This window comes from Schistocerca americana, chromosome X (assembly GCF_021461395.2).
Source record: "Schistocerca americana isolate TAMUIC-IGC-003095 chromosome X, iqSchAmer2.1, whole genome shotgun sequence".
Taxonomy (NCBI): Eukaryota; Metazoa; Arthropoda; class Insecta; order Orthoptera; family Acrididae; genus Schistocerca; species Schistocerca americana.
In genome coordinates, this window is record NC_060130.1 from 623,491,829 (window position 1) to 623,511,260 (window position 19,432).

At 43.1% G+C, this 19,432-nt stretch overlaps 1 protein-coding gene across 1 annotated transcript in view; it reads right to left on the minus strand.

The window, feature by feature from the left end:
- The window catches only part of LOC124556207, a 186,320-nt gene that overhangs the window by 135,562 nt on the left and 31,326 nt on the right, over window positions 1-19,432 (minus strand). Inside the window, exon 2 of the mRNA XM_047130196.1 lies at window positions 11,074-11,124. Coding sequence (XP_046986152.1) covers window positions 11,074-11,124 — 51 coding nt within the window. The remainder of the gene's footprint in view (window positions 1-11,073; window positions 11,125-19,432) is intronic.

Here is a 19,432-nt window from a genome sequence, read left to right on the forward strand (position 1 = left end):
TCATCTCGTATTAACAGCAAAACATGCCAGTCTCCGTTCATACGTCTACCACATTCTCCATCCACGGAGCATAGGTTTTAAGACCTATGTGGATTTAATCGAAAAGTTTAAACTTAAAATACATTTTCACTAACTAGGGCAACAGATACTGAAGTCAACTGCAGCTCTTATGCACAATCGTATTCATCTCGAAAACGTTTCTCTGGCAGATCCAAGTTCACTGAAATGTTTTTGCATCTTTATTCACTTTCACTCCTGACACTTTTCGCTGTTTACGTTGATGTGCAAAACTTAAGGATGAAAGCAACTGTCGCATTATGTGTCGCCACTAAGAAACATAGCTCGACGACACTTGGACCATTCATAGAAAGAACTGCTACAGCGGAGTGTAACTGACAGAAATATGCAATGAGAAGAAGTTGAAGGACACTATTATTACAATAATTACGCCGAAGTCACCGCGAATTGTGAAGGTCTCCTGGACATGAAAAACGGCCAGACATGATTCTTAATAGGGTGTGCGACCATTACGCACTGCAATGCGTTCTCCACACCGTGCTCCTCCACTGGACACAAAGCTGGTAAGGAGTTCTTGTGGTAGGCATTCCGTTCCTCTACCAGCACAGTTGCAACTGCTGGATAGTCTTTGGTGCATATGGACGTGTTGCAATACAAATTCCCAACCCATCCCACACTTTCGCGATGCGATTTAAGTCGAACTGACAGACAGGGCCGAGCATTCGCCGAATATCGTTCGTTCCAAGAACTACCTCACCTGTGTCATTCGATGCAGTCGCGCATTCTCATGTACAACATTGATGTCAGGTCCGAATGTACCCCTGAAAAGACGCACGTGGGAAATGAGTACAGCGTCATAATAACTTTGACCAGTGAGTGCAACGCATCCAAAGATTTGGAGGTCAGTACGCCCAAGTAACATTATGCCTCCCTAGACCATAACACCTGGACCACCAAAACGATCCTGTTCGACAATTTTAGTGGGAGTATAACGTGTTCCCACCCTCGCCAAATAAGAGCGCGTCCAGAATCAGTACTGAGACTGAATCATCTCTCATCCGAGAATAGTACGCTCTTCGTTGGTCCAGTCTCTATTCTTTTGGCATTATCGCAAACGGTGCCGCCGATGAGCGGGTGTCAACGGAACATAGCGTACAGGTCGTCCGGCGAAGAGACCACCCTACGCAGTTGCCTACCCACTGTGAAGCGTGAGACTGCTTGCCCTGCAGTTCCGTTAATTGTGGTTGCAACTGCACCCAGTGTTTGATGTGGGTCAGTTCTTGCGTGTCGTATAATGTAGTGGCCATCTGTCGCTGTAGTTGATAGTGGTCGAGCACCACTACTCTCGCCTTCGGTTAGTAGTGCGTGTGATTCGGAACGCTCCCCTTATACGTGAAACAATGCTGTGACCAATAGCTTGTTGTAATCAAGACCACCACCACAGCGCACCGTAACTGCTCACTGATTCTCTCTCTCTCTCTCTCTCACACACACACACACACACACACGCACACACACACATACACTCACACCTTTCACGTTCGTTCAACTGCCTCCTGTTGCAGGGCCAGCCCCATTTGGTGGTACAGTCACGCTGACCTCGTGTCGTTTTATTTTTATTCTATTTTATTTACACGTCAAGTTCCGTAGCATGAAACTGAGAAGCAAATCTCCAAGTCATGAAACGTGTCAGTACATGAAATTACGACATAACAGTAATAACAGATAAAAATAGAATGTTTACGAACCTGAAAAAATCAATCCATAAGTTTAAGTAAACGCAATCAACAATACAGCAAGAATCAGCTTAATTTTTCAAGGAACTCCTCGACAGAATAGAAGGAGTGACCCATGAGGAAACTCTTCAGTTTCGATTTGAAAGCGCGTGGATTACTGCTAAGATTTTTGAATTCGAGTGGTAGCTTATTGAAAATGGATGCAGCAGTATAGTGCACACCTTCCTGCACAAACGCAGGTTTGACTCCTGCCGAATATTAACTGAGTTAAAGTTGAAACTTCCTGACAGATTAAAAGTGTGTGCCGGACCGAGACTCGAACTCGGGACCTTTGCCTTCCGCGGGCAAGTGCTGTACCATCTGAGCTACCCAAGCACGGCTCACACTCCCTCCTCATAGCTTTACTTCTGCCAGTACCTCGCAAAGGTCCCGAGTTCGAGTCTCGGTCCGGCACACACTTTTAATCTGCCAGGAAGTTTCATATCAGTACACACTCCGCTGCAGAGTGAAAAAATCTCATTCTGAGTGAAAGTTGCTTATTCTTGGGAATAAGCTAATATTGTTAGCAAGAAATGACAGTAAGGAATATATATATTGAGAGGCCAATACATATCCAGACTCGTGAACAAGGGTCGAGAAGAGGTTCGTGGACTTACACCATTTATTACTCGAAGCGCTTGTTTCTGAGCCTAAAATATCCTCTAAGAATGGGAAGAGTTACCCCAGAATATGATACCATATGACATAAGCGAATGAAAATAATCAAAGCAGACTAATTTTCGTGTCGAACGACCACTCACTTCAGATACCGTTCGAATAGTAAAAATGGCAGCATTAAGTCTTTGAACAAGATCCTGAACGTGGTCTTTCCACGACAGTGTATTACCTATCTGAACACCTAGAAACTTGAACTGTTCCTCCACACCCTATCATCTAACCACACTGAAACCCTCAACAGTTCCCATCACCCTCAGTTAACGTAGCAGCAAGGTCAAGTACAATGAAGAAGAATGTTGTGACACACGGTTAAGTGAAAACTTATCAAATAATGTTGAGAATAGAAGAGCTGACACAAGAACCAATGGACATAATTAAAATATAGGTGTCATAAGAGTAAGTGGTCAATCTATATTAAGCCAACTTTAAACTATTACTTTAGTCCGGACAATACTATATCATGACAGTCTGCTGCCAGAAGTTGGACCGCGTGAGCAGAGGGAAGCGGTGTGGGGAAACAAACCCCGCCTCCCACTCGCAGGGCAACCTGCCTGCAGGCGTGTCCTGTGAGAGCAGAACAGACACGCAAAGTAGAGGAGAGTACGCCAAACATTTGGTAATAGCGACCACGCAATTGCTTGTTGAAGCTGGCAGCGTGGTAAACGAGATAGTTCACGCCTGGTCTCTACAGTTATCTTATGCAGCCATAGTTCAAAACAAAGCCCTCCACCCTCTCCCACCACCACTTAAGGCTAGCATGTTAATGTGTGTGAATTATATGAAAGTCTACATATCTCAAACCAAAACATTCATAGTTAAGTAAATACTTACATCACTGATGTCTCTGTACGCCACTAAAGATGGCTGAAACATTTAGAAAAAAAATGTTGTTAAAAACAATAGCAAAAATTCCGTTCCAATAGATAAGTAATAGTTTATTCTTATCTACAAGATAGACAACATTTGCCCTTACGAAGCTCATGAATGCAGAGACACATTTATTACAGGTTTAGAATCCATAATGTTTACCAAATGATAGTCAAGCGCCAAGACATGTACCGATGACCAGCAGTACCTATGTTGTACTCCTAGATATAGGAAAGCAGTCCCACACCACCTTCAGTCTGCTCTTTCTGCAACGACAGGTAAGGTAATATCGAGACCCGTACACAGAGCCGACGGACTGAGGTGGCGCAATGCTTAGCACACTGGACTCCCATTAAGGACGATGACAGTTCATATACCTATCCAGCCAACCAGACTTTGTTTTCTATGATTTCTGTAAATTACTCCTGGCAAATGCTGGGATAGTTCCTTTGAATAGGGCATTTTCTTCCTCATCCTTTCGTAGTCTGAGCTCGTGCTCCATTTTTAATGACCACGCAGCCGACAGGGTGTTAAGCAATTATCTTCCGTTTTTGCACAGAATGCTTAGTGGAGGAGGTCGAGCTGCCGGGCCATAGCGTATGTGATCGTACTTTACTGGCCGAGCACACGCGGGCAGGGGTGGTCAGTTGACTGGTGTATGCACAGAATGCGTGTAGCAGGCCACCTGGAAAGTAGCCTAAATTAACTACACCTGCCCGACTGTGAACTAACGGGGGTCCGGAGTCGTTTGTTATCTTTGGGGCAATGGTGGAACAGTCTAGTCTATGGGATCTAATAATTAACGAGGATGTTCAGCTGGATATGGCATAACTGAAGAAATCTGTAGATTTTCTTTCTCGCTGAATTGAGTCCATTACTAAGGCTAGAGGCAATGTTACAGGACATTAGTGTTAATGTTAATTTTTTTGTGTGGTGCCCTTATTTTCGCATAAAAACCAGTTCAGGTCCTAACCTATGTCTTAATTCGTTACCTGAAAGGTGTTATCGCAATAAGTAACTGCAATCACACCAGATGTGTTATGGTACGTCAAATTGTGGTGTTTGTGCCTTATTGTGGGATATTATTTAATCCCAATATAGTTACATTCACCGGTTTGCTGTGCGTGTCGGTAGAGAGGCGGATTACCCAATCTACTACGACAGATGGACAGGAGACCTGGACCCAGAGAGTCCCAAAGTTTCTGTCAGTAGGAAACCTCATCCTTGAACTGTTGAAGATTGTGGGAACTTAACCTTAAAACAGACTGCAAGACGCGTAACTTCAAGCAAAAATAATTAAAAGATAATTAACTGATAATTAATAAAAAATTAAGCGAACCATACTGGAATATTTACTCGTACTGACGTTTCATATTTCCAATATTATTTAGTTAAAAAATATATTTCGGTAGCAGACAGATTAATAAGATTAACTTAACGAATTTCGGCTGATATTCATGATCTCTGACGGAAATGCACCCTGCGCAGGCAAGCAAGTAACTGTTAGGAGCGATCATTTAACAGCCTAACTTGGCTGTCGATGTGAGCATGTAAAACGTTATCAAACGAACAAGCTACAGTTTTGTAATTGAAAGCTGTATAATTGCTAGAATTGTCTTGGGCAATGTTTAATTTGAAGTTGAATGACTCTCAAGAAAAGTCAGTGATGTTTGGTACAATGGCTGCTCTGCTCGATATTTTGATTGGACATTGCGATCGTTAGGAGTACATTCGCTTATGTGCGAGGGTTGGAACTTAAATAGTGGCAACTATTTATTCACAACCGATACAAAAGAGTTACATGTTTGCACCTGTTACTTTCCTTCAAAGTAGTCACCAGCGTTGTGTAGAACCCGTTGCCAGCCATGTAGAAGGCGTAGCATACCGTTAGCTGAGCCTGTTCTGTTGATGGTGCGAATGGAGCGCTCTACTGCCTGTCGAATCTCTGGAACAGTTCTGAAGCGAATGCCACGAAGTGGTTCCTTCATCTTCGGAATCAAATCAAAGCCACAAGGACTTAAGTCCGGGGAGTATGGTGGATGCTACAGTACTTCCCAGTCTCATCGACCGAACAGAGCAGCCACAGCTTGCGCTGTATGCGCCCGGGCAATGTGGTGCTTTTGGATGGGAGGGTTGCGCAGAAAGTGTCGCCGCTTCTTTCGCAAAGCTGGTCGCAGGTGATGCTCCAAAAACGAACGGTTATACTGTGCATGGACGGTCTGCCGGGAAGCAACGTAATGCGTTAGGATAACACCATGACAGTCGTACACGAGAATCAACATAATTTTAGACCGCTCCATTAGCACCATCAACAGAAAAGGCTCTGCTAACGGTATACTACGCCTTCCACATCACTGGCAACGGGCTCTACACAACGCTCGTGACTACTTTGAAATACAGTAACAGGTACAAACATTTAACTCTTTTGTATCAGTTGTGAATAAATGGTTTCCACTATTTAAGTTCCAACCCTCGTATTTTCGCTGGCCCGCACAAGGCATTTTTTACTATAAGTACAGACCAAAGAGTTTCCGTTTGAGAATATTACTGCAGCGTGTATGTAACGTAGCGTGACTCGTATGCGGGTATATAAACACCGACATCTAGTCAAGGGGTTAGTGTGGCATTCGTATCTTCCCAACATGGGCACGGTAAATGTGCAAAGGTGGACTATGGCGATGTTATTACCAAATGTGTTCGAACAGGACCAAAGTGCTGTTATTCTTTTCTTGGCTGCCGAAGGACAAACAGCGCTATACGCCCATGGTAGAATGAAGGATGCATATTAGGCAGTAGGTCTTTCAAAAAACACCGGTGAACGAGGTGCCAAGTTCAGTGAGGTTCGAGATTCGACACAAAACGTTGGTCGATCTGGCAGTCCAGCCTCAACTGGGAGACTGAAGTGGGAGACACTCGAGCACCCACCCTATAGTCCTGATCCCTGCCGATGCGAATATCATGCCTTCGATCGCTTAAAAAGGACCTTGAAGGTCAAGGATGCGCAGAAGGCAGTTACAGACTTCTTCACGCAGCGGGCCACAGTGTTTTAACAAACGGGTATCTTCAACGTGGTGCGTCGGTAGGATGAATGCCTCAGTGCTCGCGGCGATTTTGTCTGATTGTCATACCAATTTTGGACTGTACGGCCTTTGAACGTAAACTTTCTGATAACCAGTTACATAACAACTGATATAAGTGTTCCTTATTTGGACGAATAAATACGGCTGTAACCTTTTTATGAAATGAAAGATTTCGAACGTTATTATAGTGACATTAGTAGCGATATCAGTTACCACGTTCACTGTAGAAAATAGCTACGTTACAAGCCGTGAGTTATGGAGTAGAATTCCTATGGGGATAACGAGACGTCTTTAGAAGGCATGAGGTAAACATACGTCTCCTCAATCAGCGAACCACTGAGTGTAGACTGTTAGAATTTACTTTCGCAATTTATGCAGCATAGCCTTCGATATGTAACTTTACATGAGAGTCAACTTATGGTGCCAGCATATTTAGATACAGGAATGTATTGCAGTAGGAAAAGTCTACATTCTTTTTGGCACGGCCCAAGAAATCGCTGTAACATCACTAGTATCTCATTACACATCCCAATACCACCTTTTTAATTCATTAAAAGTCATTTGCAAGTTGTAACTGTTCTCAAAACAAACGCCAAGGAGCGACTGGCTGTGGGTTGGCAGTGCACTACCTACAGAAGGAAAAGAAAATAAATAACTAACGAAAAAGTCACGTAACACTTAACATGCCCTAGTTTACAACGTTGCTTGAAAAGTGATTTTCCTGTGAAATAATGTCAGAAGCTTTTTCGAATGAAGTCATTCCGCTTTAAGTTGTTAAAATATTATTTAGTGCAACTACAATTTCGACACATACTCATAGTCACTCATTGTGGGGTACTGAGATCCGTTCAGTAACATAAAGTTGTGACATACTAGAATATGGTGCAGGAGTTCACTGGATGTGGCCCCCTACAAGGGTTCAGGATGGTCGATCAGAGAGGTGGTGGCGAGGAACTGTGCCACACACATGAAGTCAATAAGACAGCATTAAATTATTGATAAGTGTTTTAAAGTGATTTAATCTCCTCCTCAGCGTGGCTTGTTAGCAGCCGTGCACGTCCACATCCCAGGGATGTGCTGAGCGGCACGTCAGCACCCATCGTGGAATCAGTGGTCCTAGCCCCTAGTGCTGCCTGTCGTCAGTTCTACGGCGTCGTACAACGTTGACAGTTGGCTGGCGTGCCCCCATACCTTATCATGACTGTGGGTGGCCGCCAAAGCCTCAGCACTCTTGTTAATTTAGTTCTACTTAGGCTAGCCCCCTGTGATGATGGATGTCGTCATGGCGAGAAGGCGCAAGTCCCTCATCTTAAGTCAGCCTGTCAGACTGGCAGGAATGTCAGCTCGCAGAGTTGAAGTTGCCCCCACTGCAGGATGGTTATGGCCTCGTATCAGTAGACTCCAAAACTGGTAGCAGCTGGCAATGCTTCATCATATGTCAATAGGTCATCCAGAAACTAATGGAACTGGCCTTCTGTCGGTATCAGTGATGCAGACGGAATGGCTAGACTCTGACCCTCAGAAGAAGGAAAGTAGTGGTTCGTTTAGTAGTCAATGACGTGATACCCCCTGCGGGTGATTCAATGCGCTCCGATTTTCTGAAGCTGTCAGCACTCTCTGCTGGACTAACGTTTTGTTTCTGAGCATCAGAGATGTCTTTTGTGCAAGATTTGCAGCCTGAGAGGCATCCCTGTGTAGTATTTACGGTAGCTACTTCAAGCTGCCACACTCACAAAATATCATTACCCTTCCTTTGCAATAATGTCTTGGTACTGAGTCAGGTGTTAATGACGCTCACTCACACACACTCTGTGGTGATGTGCTCCCTGCTTGTTTGTGTTCCGGTGACCCCAAGTGTTTATGCTCGTTAGGCACCCACTGCGTACCAGGCAGGTGTGCAACCCATGGATGTCGTTCCAGGCCACTCGAAAATTTTATTCTTCTTTCCAGTACTGTATCTCTGTACAAAAATAGTTTCCAGCAGTGTAAATACAAATACATGTGGTGGAATAAATCCATCTGCTGTTACATATACCATTCGAGTTCTCATGAAAAAGCTGATAAAATAACAGCAGACATTATAGTGAAAACAACATCCACTACAAACACTAAAGTGAAAATCTCGAATAGCAGGTGTGATGGATGCATCAAAATCCATCCACCATGCCTGATACGAAATTTTGACGTTATTAATGTTTGTAGTGGATGTTGTTTTTACTATCATGTCAGGAGCATGTCATTATTTTATCAGCTTCTTAAGGAGTGCTCACATGGTGTATGGAACAGTGGATAGATTTATACCACCACATGTATTTGGCTTTACACAGCTGGGAATTATGTTCCAACATGTCACAGTTTTATGTTGTTGAGTAGGTCCCAATGTTCCACACTGCTTGACATTTGATCATGTGTCTGAATTGCCGTCGCAATAAATAATATTTTAAAAGCCTAAAACGGAACGACTTAACTCAAGTATTTCACTAAGGCTGTGGACCTAGCCCTCTTCAAAATATCAGAAGCATTTTCACCTTCTTTCTCGTTGTTTGCTTTACAACCAAGACCTGTGATATCCTTGACACGATTCCTTTGAGGAATTGGTTAAGAACGTAACTCCTGCTGCTGCAGTGGTAACCTTTAGGTCGCACTCTTCACACACTTCAGAGACAGATGAGCAGGACGTACAGTTCTTAATGGTTATTTGTCCTGAAGTGCCCCTGGGAGCTATTAACGAATGCAATCCGAATTATCTTTATGTCCTATAGCACTTTTTAAATTTTCTGGCCGGCCGGAGTGGTCGAGCGGTTCTAAGCGCTTCAGTCTGGAACCGCGCGACCGCTACGGTCGCAGGTTCGAATCCTGCCTTGGGTATGGATGTGTGTGATGTTCTAACGTTAGTTAGGTTTAAGTAGTTCTAAGTTCTAGGGGACTGATGACCTCAGATGTTAAGTCCCATAGTGCTCAGAGCCATTTGAATCACTTGAAATTTTCCTGCAGACAGGAATACCAACGACTGCAAAGGAATACGAACGACTGTAAAGTACATTCTCGTCTCCATATTGACTGTAAAGTATATTCTCGTCTCCATACTGAGTGTAAAGTACATTCTCGTCTCCATACTGTAGTTGTTTCCACAAAAACAACATTCTATGCTTTGCAGCTTCGGACGCACTAGCATCATATGATGATGGATGAACAATTTGAAGTTAAATATGTGACTTAAAAACAGATTAGCTAATCCCTGCAACTACTTGCATTTCTTGGAATAAACTGCAAAGCTCGTGTTACATAACAGAGCACAGTTTCCATTTGTGTTGAAACCGTAGCCAGAAGTTGTATTTTAAATTATACACTTGAATATTATTCTAATGTAAATTTACACAGCAAGGTATTCTCAATGCACCAGTATGGCGTACATGAGCGAAACGACACTAACTGCAAACTAGTCTCAACTATTTCTAAATTACTTTCTTATTCTAAGTAAATCTTGAAATAAAATATACATTGACTGACAAGAAAGTGAAGCACCCTGAAGAGAAGGAGGAAACGAAATGAAATTTCACGCGTTGAAAGGATATGTCAGATTATTTCAGTAATTACGAACTCGAGTTTGCAAAGAACTTGGCGCATGAGCCCACTTATCAGTACGTCGTTGTAGCTGCATTGTGGCCTCGATACATGAAGTGCTTCGACTGGGAGGGGTGTCATAAAGCCACTGTACCCTCTCCTGTGGCAAGCTCGTCCAAAACTATTGCAACTGGTCATTGATATCGTGGATACTAAAACTGTGACGAAGTTGACGTCCGAGCTAGTCCCACACATGTTCCGTCGGGGACAGATCTGGGAATATTACTGGCTACGGAAGTACGTCAACATCACCCGTGTCGCCTCCATATTCACCGACAATGGTGATTCGGGGTAGTGCAGATACAAAATTCGTTGCTGAACATAATGTGACGCCATATTCATTAGCAGTTCATGCTTCATGATCACGCTACCACACTAAACGCAGCTACTTACGGAGTATTACGCATGAAAAGGTAAATGCCTAGTCCAGTTGCTGCTAGTCTCCGATCAACGGTGCGAGATAACACAGAATGTTGCAGGGAATCCATTACTTGTTCTCGGATGACATGTATAATCGTATAAGTAAAGGGCTTACGATATGCTTGGCACACATACTCAGTCCTCCTTTGTGGCGGCCAGACGTGATCAAAAGGAAACCTTACGACGTGTAAACCCGCCCTCACGTCGCCACGCCGTCCAGCACTGGGCTACTGTCGCATCCGAATGCCCCTCAAATCTGGACCGTGCACGATTAGACCAGCCTACCAAATGAGGCCCCTTTCAAAACCTTCCACGTGCTGATAACACCGTCTCACGTGAATACGCAGTATCTCCGTGTCCTTCACAGTGATCATTCAATATCGGACGGTGTTCACACCCCTTATATACCCCACCAAGCATGGTAACAACGCTATACTCAAAAAACACTAATACACTCCGGTGACCTTTGTACCTATCACAGAGAATTGCAACTCTATTGATTTACGTACCCGCGCGATGGCGTGTACGTGTACGAATTTACGTTGACATCCGATCACGTCTTCTGGGCGCTTCACTTTTTTTTTTGTCAGGCCGTGTATCTTGCAACTTACTTTTTGTCGTAACATTCCTGGATGTTGCAGCGCCCTGGAAGCTGCGGAACTCTGTTGAATAAAAAGAATAGTTAAGTTTTCTGGCATATTTTTGAGTAATAGATGGATATATTGACAGAGACATTGTTCCGAGAGAAACAGAAATTGTAAACGAATTGAAACTGATTATCTGCTTGAGGCACAGCTGCGAAATGACAGAGTTGGTGACGATGGCTGGCTTCGGCAGTTGCAGCCGATCATCAGCTGTCGACTGCCTTGCTCAAATGCCGAACATCACAACCACCGCACTGAAGCACCACTGTAGTCAACGAATAGTGTTCTGTAGTTTGGGTCTAACGACACAATCAGGTCATTATTATCTGTATAGTTTCGCCACACTGATTGGAATATATAATCAGTTTTAACAAATATTATTTGATACGTGTGTTGGCGCGTATTGGAGCTAATAAAGCACAACTTGTTTATGAGAATATCTAGTTATTGGAGACTTGGCTACGTTCTTTAGTTGCACGAGTTACTACCGATACAGCTTATAACGACTGTTTGAAACATATTTTAGGAGACTTTTAATATTAGTAGCAAAATATAAGTGTATTAATTTAAATAGCCACAAAGAAAAACACAAAAATACATAGTTAACTGAAGTAAGGTAGCAGTACTAGAATTTCGGACATAAAGTAAACTGGGGTGTAAATATAAGTTGCAAAGTTGTTGAGGAAGTGCTACGCAGAAGCTGAAAATCCCTTGACTACAAGCAGCATAACTTTATGAGGGAGTGCTGTAGGTCGTGCAAATTGTATTACATTCTGCATATGAAACTAGCCGCGATCGCTGTTACGAGATGAATTCGCATTTTGTGAGTGTGGACTGCAGTCAACTGTTTGTAACAAATAAAAATTTGCTTAGGGTCCGGACTCGAACCCAAATTTGGCGCTTATTGCGGCGAGCGGTCCCCTTAAGCAAGTTTGCATTTTTTTGTTATCACCTTAACTATTTTTCGCGCGACAGGGAGGCTGGTTAATAAAAAAATCTTTATTCCTACAACTGCACCCTTCTAGGAGGTAAAAAAAAGTATTGAAACAGCAAAAGCAAAATTAAAACATAAGCACAACGTGAAGTCCGCTGTTTCGGCTGAACCAACATTAGACACTACAACCGCGGTTACTAGCGACAAAACGTCCGAGGACCCATCTAACCTGACAATAGGGGCGGGCACGAATTCGTAAAGATAGTGTCCATATGTTTCTGTGACTTGTTGCGGTCCATAAAAGTGGCCCCAACTGCGGAGAGAGTCCAAGAAGATACTACTCAGATAATTAGCATAGTACTGGCGGTAACGCGGTTGACGTCGGAGACAAGTGAATCGTTCCACAAGGAAGGTCCAAAAATCGAGAAAGTGCGTCTCACCATCCAGGTAAAGATACAATATGGTAATATCCTTGAGCCATGTAACTGCATGCATGTGGATAAAATATCAATCTGGGAAGAGAAGGGAAGTCAGAGTCACTGGAGTTGGAGTCACGCGCTGAATGAGGGCCCACATCAGTCTCGTCATCCTCCACGGAAAACTCGCGTTCCAGAATCTGTTCACCCGTATCAGGCAGATGGCAGTGGAGACATAACGGAGAGTCTACCATACGTGTAGAATGGAGTCTCTGGCGATTCATATATCTGTGGTTGACCAAATACCAGGCTGCTCTGGCGTCCGTTTCGAGGAGAGCACCGTACACCGGACGCCACACCACTGGATAAGTAATTGAGAGAAGACGGCTTGCCGTCGGATTCTGCGGATGGTCTCACATCAGCCGGCAATAAGCGTCACCGGCCCTCTGCAGTCGCTCACTCGGCGGAGGGCCTTGACGTAACTGAAATTCACAAAAAACTCCTTATGGTGAGATACAGTAGTTTCGGGTTGAATACGCGCCACTGCAGTCGGTGGTTCGTGAAAAGCGGGTGCCAGTTCTTCGATCAATCACTTCGGCTATCCGAGCGCTCCAACAAGACCGACCCACACTTCCCCATGTTTTTTAATGAACACACCTCCATTTGACTGTATTGTTGTTTATTTAATTACGACACACGTTTCGGCCTTTTATGCTATTTTCAGGTGATGCAGTTTATGTCAGTACCATATACTGCAGGACATCAAGCTCAAAATTGATCATAAATTAAGAAAAATGTTTTCTCCTAACTAAATTCTAGATGGAAGATCACTATCTTGTAAAAAGATCAGTAAATAATAGCAAATAATAGTAATTTTTACTGATCATTTTACAAGATGATGATCTTACATCTGGCATTTCGTGGGGTGCCAATTTTTTTCTTAATTTGAGTTAAAATGAATTGTCGAGATCGCAATAATATTTTTTTATTAACCCGTTTCAGCTTATATACAGGCCATCTTCAGAATTTTTTGGCCTCCTATGGTTGGTGCTGGTGGCTCCTCGGATTTCTCTGATACCACTGTTGTTGTTGTTGTGGTCTTCAGTCCTGAGACTGGTTTGATGCAGCTCTCCATGCTACTCTATCCTGTGCAAGCTTCTTCATCTCCCAGTACCTACTGCAACCTACATCCTTCTGAATCTGCTTACTGTATTCATCTCTTGGTCTCCCTCTACGATTTTTACCCTCCACGCTGCCCTCCAATACTAAATTGGTGATCCCTTGATGCCTCAGAACATGTCCTACCAACCGATGCCTTCTTCTAGTCAAGTTGTGCCACATACTTCTCTTCTCCCCAATACTATTCAATACTTCCTGATTAGTTATGTGATCTACCCATCTATGATCTACCCATCTAATCTTCAGCATTCTTCTGTAGCACCACATTTCGAAAGCTTCTATTCTCTTCTTGTCCAAACTATTTACCGTCCATGTTTCACTTCCATACATGGCTACACTCCATACAAATACTTTCAGAAATGACTTCCTGACACTTAAATCTATACACGATGTTAACAAATTTCTCTTCTTCAGAAACGCTTTCCTTGCCATTGCCAGTCTACGTTTTATATCCTCTCTACTTCGACCATCATCAGTTATTTTGCTCCCCAAATAGCAAAACTCCTTTACTACTTTAAGTGTCTCATTTCCTAATCTAATTCCCTCAGCATCACCCGACTTAATTCTACTACATTCCATTATCCTCGTTTTGCTTTTGTTGATGTTCATCTTATATACTCCTCTCAAGACACTGTCCATTCCATTCAACTGCTCTTCCAAGTCCTTTGCTGTCTCTGACAGAATTACAATGTCATCGGCGAACCTCAAAGTTTTTATTTCTTCTCCATGGATTTTAATACCTACTCCGAATTTTTCTTTTGTTTCCTTTACTGCTTGCCCAATATACAGATTGAATAACATCGGGGAAAGGCGACATCCCTGTCTTACTCCCTTCCCAACCACTGCTTCCCTTCCATGTCCCTCGACTCTTATAACTGCTATCTGGTTTCTGTACAGATTGTAAATAGCCTTTCGCTCCCTGTATTTTAGCCCTGCCACCTTTAGAATTTGAAAGAAAGTATTCCAGTCAACATTGTCAAAAGCTTTCTCTAAGTCTACAAATGCTAGAAACGTAGGTTCGCCTTTCCTTAATCTTTCTTCTAAGATAAGTCGTAAGGTCAGTATTGCCTCACGTGTTCCAGTATTTCTACGGAATCCAAACTGATACCACAATCGTGGTTCATTTATGGTCAATTTTGATCTTAATGTTCTGCAATATATATTAATGACATGAACTCAATCACTTGAAAATGGAATAAAAGACCGAAATCTGGGTCGTAATTATATAAACAACAATACCGTCGAATGGCGGTGTGTTTATTTAAAAATTACTGTATGACTGTTGATCAGAAACATCAAAAACTTCCATATGTCACGAAGTAGACAGCCCTTATGCTCGCACATTTCTTGATTTCTGCACAGGGAGAGAAATATTTTATCTTATTTACGATTCTTCCTTTACTTCTTGGTAGAAGTTTGGTAGAAGATTGAATAACAAGTACACTGATTTTGTTGCACTGATTTTTGTTTATTTGAAACCAGCTTTCGGTTTACTGGGCCATCTGCAGGAATCAATCGACTAGCGTTTGGTAGGGACGCTAGTTCTTAGGTAAACATACATTATAAGTAAAGATACAATCAACTTGCATAGAGAGTTGTACATCAAACATTTTTCTTAACGTTGAAATTGTACTTTACCCAGCACAATAAATAATTAAACTACACATTATTACAGATTAAACAGTTATAATGATGAAGTTTGTGAGGTCTTGACATTGACTGAACACTCTTCATTCATGTTGTGCAACAAATATGTTTTTTAACGTTGTAAGTTAATCTTTGCGTAATGGACAATATTTCACAATAATTAAAATACATCATCTTAGAGTATTATAGGTTATTCCTTATGGTGCATAGTTTGAGGTACCGTGACATTGGTTGAGAACTGTAAAACTGAGGGCTAGTAACTTAAGTGGTGCACAAACTTCAGCATCGTAAGTTGTAATACTGTAATAATGTGTATTTTAATCACTCATACTGTGTTTAATATCGTCCATTGCATAAAATGTAATTTACAATGTAAAATATGTTTGTTTCACAAAATAAATGAAGAGTGCTCAGATCAACAGTTTCTCAGCCAATGTCAAAACCTCAAAAACGTTAGCATTATAACTACTTAATCTACAATAATGTGTAGTTTAATTATTTGTTGTGTTTAAAATTGTCCATTGGGTAAAGTGTAATTTCAACGTTAAGAAACAATTTTGCTGCTCAACAGCCTATGCAAGTGCATTGTATCTTTGCTTACAATTCTGGTTACCAAAGAAAGAGCATCCCTTCCAGATTATAGTTATCTGTTTCCTGAAGATGGCCCAACACGCCGAAAACTTGTAGAACAAAAACAGTGTACTTGTTATTCAACCTTAAATATTTTATCTTCATTTTAGCCCGTCGAGGCATGGCTACATCAGTGATGGATATAATGTCCGTGTTTATGCAGTTTCTTTATCTTCACATTACAATGTCCTTCAGACACGTATGCTTGTCTGAAGGACACAGACATTGTAACCGTCATAGAGATAGCTACCTCATATGTGAGTGATAGTAGTATGTAGCCAGTGCGAATCATGGAAAGCGAAGAAATGTTCGCCGCCAGTAATTATCGGGAAAGGCTCGCTAAATTATCTGGTTTCAGCCCCGCAAGAAATGTTTGAGACTATTTGGAACAGTGGCTGAAAAGTGACAGTCAAAATCCCCGCAGTTTGGTAGCTCTGTGAGATGTGATCATCATTGTGTGGATGTGCTATGCCTGAAGAAACTTGTGGACTCTTTTCATCGTAGAATGAAACCATTATCAGGGGTAGACGCTTTGGTATGAGATGTGAGCGCGAAGCCTTTGGTGGATCTGGTGTGCTTACTGCTCAAGAAATGCGAAGGCCGGTGTTCAGAGTTTCGTTGGAAATGTGGAGAAGCTAACTACAGATAAGGCAACGAGAAATGCAACGTGGAGCCTTCTCCTGACGTCGCCAACTGCTCTATCCCGTCTCCCTTGCTACGTACGCATTTCAGTAGCTGCGCCACTTCCTGCTAGTAGCAGATAATCTTCCAGGAAGGCGGCTGCTCCCTACAGCTACTACGCCGTTCACCCTCTTCCGCTAACCCCTTTCAGGGAATTCTGTATTCTGACCGGCCAAGTTCTTTGTTATTCCAGTTAGACTCGTGTAGCATGAAGCACAACTGACAAGGCAAGCCTTCACCTAACGGGTCTCAGATTTCGATCACCTTTCGCAACGATTTTTGTACACGTTGTTATTCTGATATGGAGTCCGAAGAAGTTTCATGCAGCTCTCTATGCTAGTCTGTCCTATGCAAACCTGCTCGTGCCTGCGTAACCACTGCAAACTACATCCACTTGAATCTCCTTACTGTAGTCAAGTCTTGGTCTACTCCTACAATTGTTGCCCTCCAGACTTCCCTTCATTGCCAAACTGACGAATCCTTGATGCCGCAATACGTGTCCTCTCAACCGATAGCTTGTTTTATTCAAATTGTACCATGAAGCTCTTCTGCCCCAGATTTAATTAAAATACCTCCTCTGATCTACTCATCTGATCTTTATCTTGCTGCTGCAGCACCACATTTCAAAAGCAGCTTGTCCCTTCTTGCTTGAGCTGTATATCGTCCTCGTTTCACTTCCGTGCAAGGATACACTTCACACAAGCACTTAAAAAAATCCTATTATTTAACTGATATTCGATGATGAAAAAGTTATCTTTTTTAGAAACGCTTTCCTTACTATTGCCGGTTTAAGTTTTATATCCTCTGTAATTCGGTCATAATCACTTAGTTTACAGCCCAAATAGTGAAACTCATCTACTGTTATAGAGTCTCATTTCCTAATCTAATTCCTGCAACTTCTTCTGACTTAATTCGGAGCCGGCCGTAGTGGCCGAGCGGTTCTAGGTGCTACAGTCTGGAACCGCGCGACCGCTACGGTCGCAGGTTCGACTCCTGCCTCGGGCATGGATGTGTGTGGTGTCCTCAGGTCAGTTAGGTTTAAGTAGTTCTAAGTTCTAGGGGACTGATGACCTCAGAAGTTAAGTCCCAGAGTGCTCAGAGCCATTTGAACCATTTTGACTTAATTCGGCTAGTCCATTACCCTTGTTTTCCTTTTCTTGATATTCATTTTGTAGCCTCTCTTCAAGACACTACCGATTCCGTTTTAACTGATTTTGCAAGTCCTTTGCCGTCACTGGCGGAATTGCAGTGTCATCAGCAAACCTAAAATTGTTGTTTATTCTCCGCGAACGTTTATTCTGTTCCCAAATTGCTGTTTGGTTTCCTTTACCGCTCGTTGAATGTACAGACTGAATAACGTTGGAGGTAGGCTACAGCTCTGTTCCACTCCCTCCTCAACTACTGCTGCCTTTCACACCTTCATAACCGCAGTCAAGTTTCTCTATGACTTGTAGATAACTTATCGCTTCCTGTGCTTTATTTCTAGTACGTTAAGTATATTCCAGCCAACACTGTTAAAAGCTTTCTCTTAATCTAAAAATGCTATAAACGTACACTGAGGTGACAAAAGGCATAGGGGAGCGATATGCACATACAGGGTGTTCGGAAATTCCTGTTACAAAGTCACCTTTTGAATGGGGATCCATGTCCGGAAACGTACCGTCCCCCCCCCCCCCCCCTCCCTCTACTACGGTTTCAATTCCGATGTGTAACGCATCCACATCTGCCGAAGGAAAAGGAAAACTCTCAGAGTTGCTTGTCCTGGTATGCAGTAGGGTAGACAGGATTGCGTTAGACCATCACCTGACGTCACTTAAAACCTGCCTTACTGCAAGACCTATTTAATGCCTGTGCATCTCTGATACAATAAACATGGTTTGGTACACGTTCCCAGAATATACTGACGTGCTCCTTGTGTACAGCGAAGCTAAAGGCAAAGGAAGAACTGCTGTATCATGGACGTTTTCCACTACGCAGCACGCCATCGCACAATCGTTTTGCCCCAGTTCACGCGGCGGCTCCGAGACGCAGGTATCTTCACCGTGAGGAGGTAGGACTGTGGCGCTCCACGGCATAGCTGTACTCCCGAATTTGAAGAAGATGTACTGCATATCGTTGAAGAGAACTCGTCAACGAGTACTCGAACAAATGCGCCTGCATTGGGTGTTAGTCGCAGTATCATCTTGGGTGTAACTGCGTGAGCAACAACTACATCTGTACCACTTACAAAGCATACAGGCTATAGGTCCAGCCGATTTTCCGCAATGCGTTGTCTGCTGCACACGGTCCTGCACCGCTGCATAGATACACCCCCGTTTCCACGTCGAATTCCAGGTCGCCGGGCAAAGAGACCACTTCCATTCAGTCGCCATGCCACTGTGGAGCGTGAGATGCGTGCCTTGCAGTCCTGTTAAATTTGTTTGCAATTTCACCCGCTTTTTGGCGTGGGTTCCTTCTTGCTTGTTGCAAAATACAGCGGTCATCTGCCGCTGTTGTTGACTATGGTCGACCACCTCCTCTCTCTCTTTAGGGCACTCCCCATGCAAGTAAAACAATGCTGTGACCAGTACCAAACTCCTGGGTTACAATCGTCACACTTCGGCCGTCTTCCAGTTTCCTGATGATACTTCCCCACGTTAAGTCATCCAAATGTTGTCTCCGGGACTTGTGGTAATGAAGAACACTATCACTGTGCACCGTCAATGTTCGCTGATTGTTGCACAATATCTTTCCCCATTCCTGCCTCTGTTGCGGGGCCAACCCCGTTCGAAGCTATAGTCACGCTGACCTCACGCCTTTCGATGAACAGCATTCTGTGCGCGACTGGGAAACCTCTGGC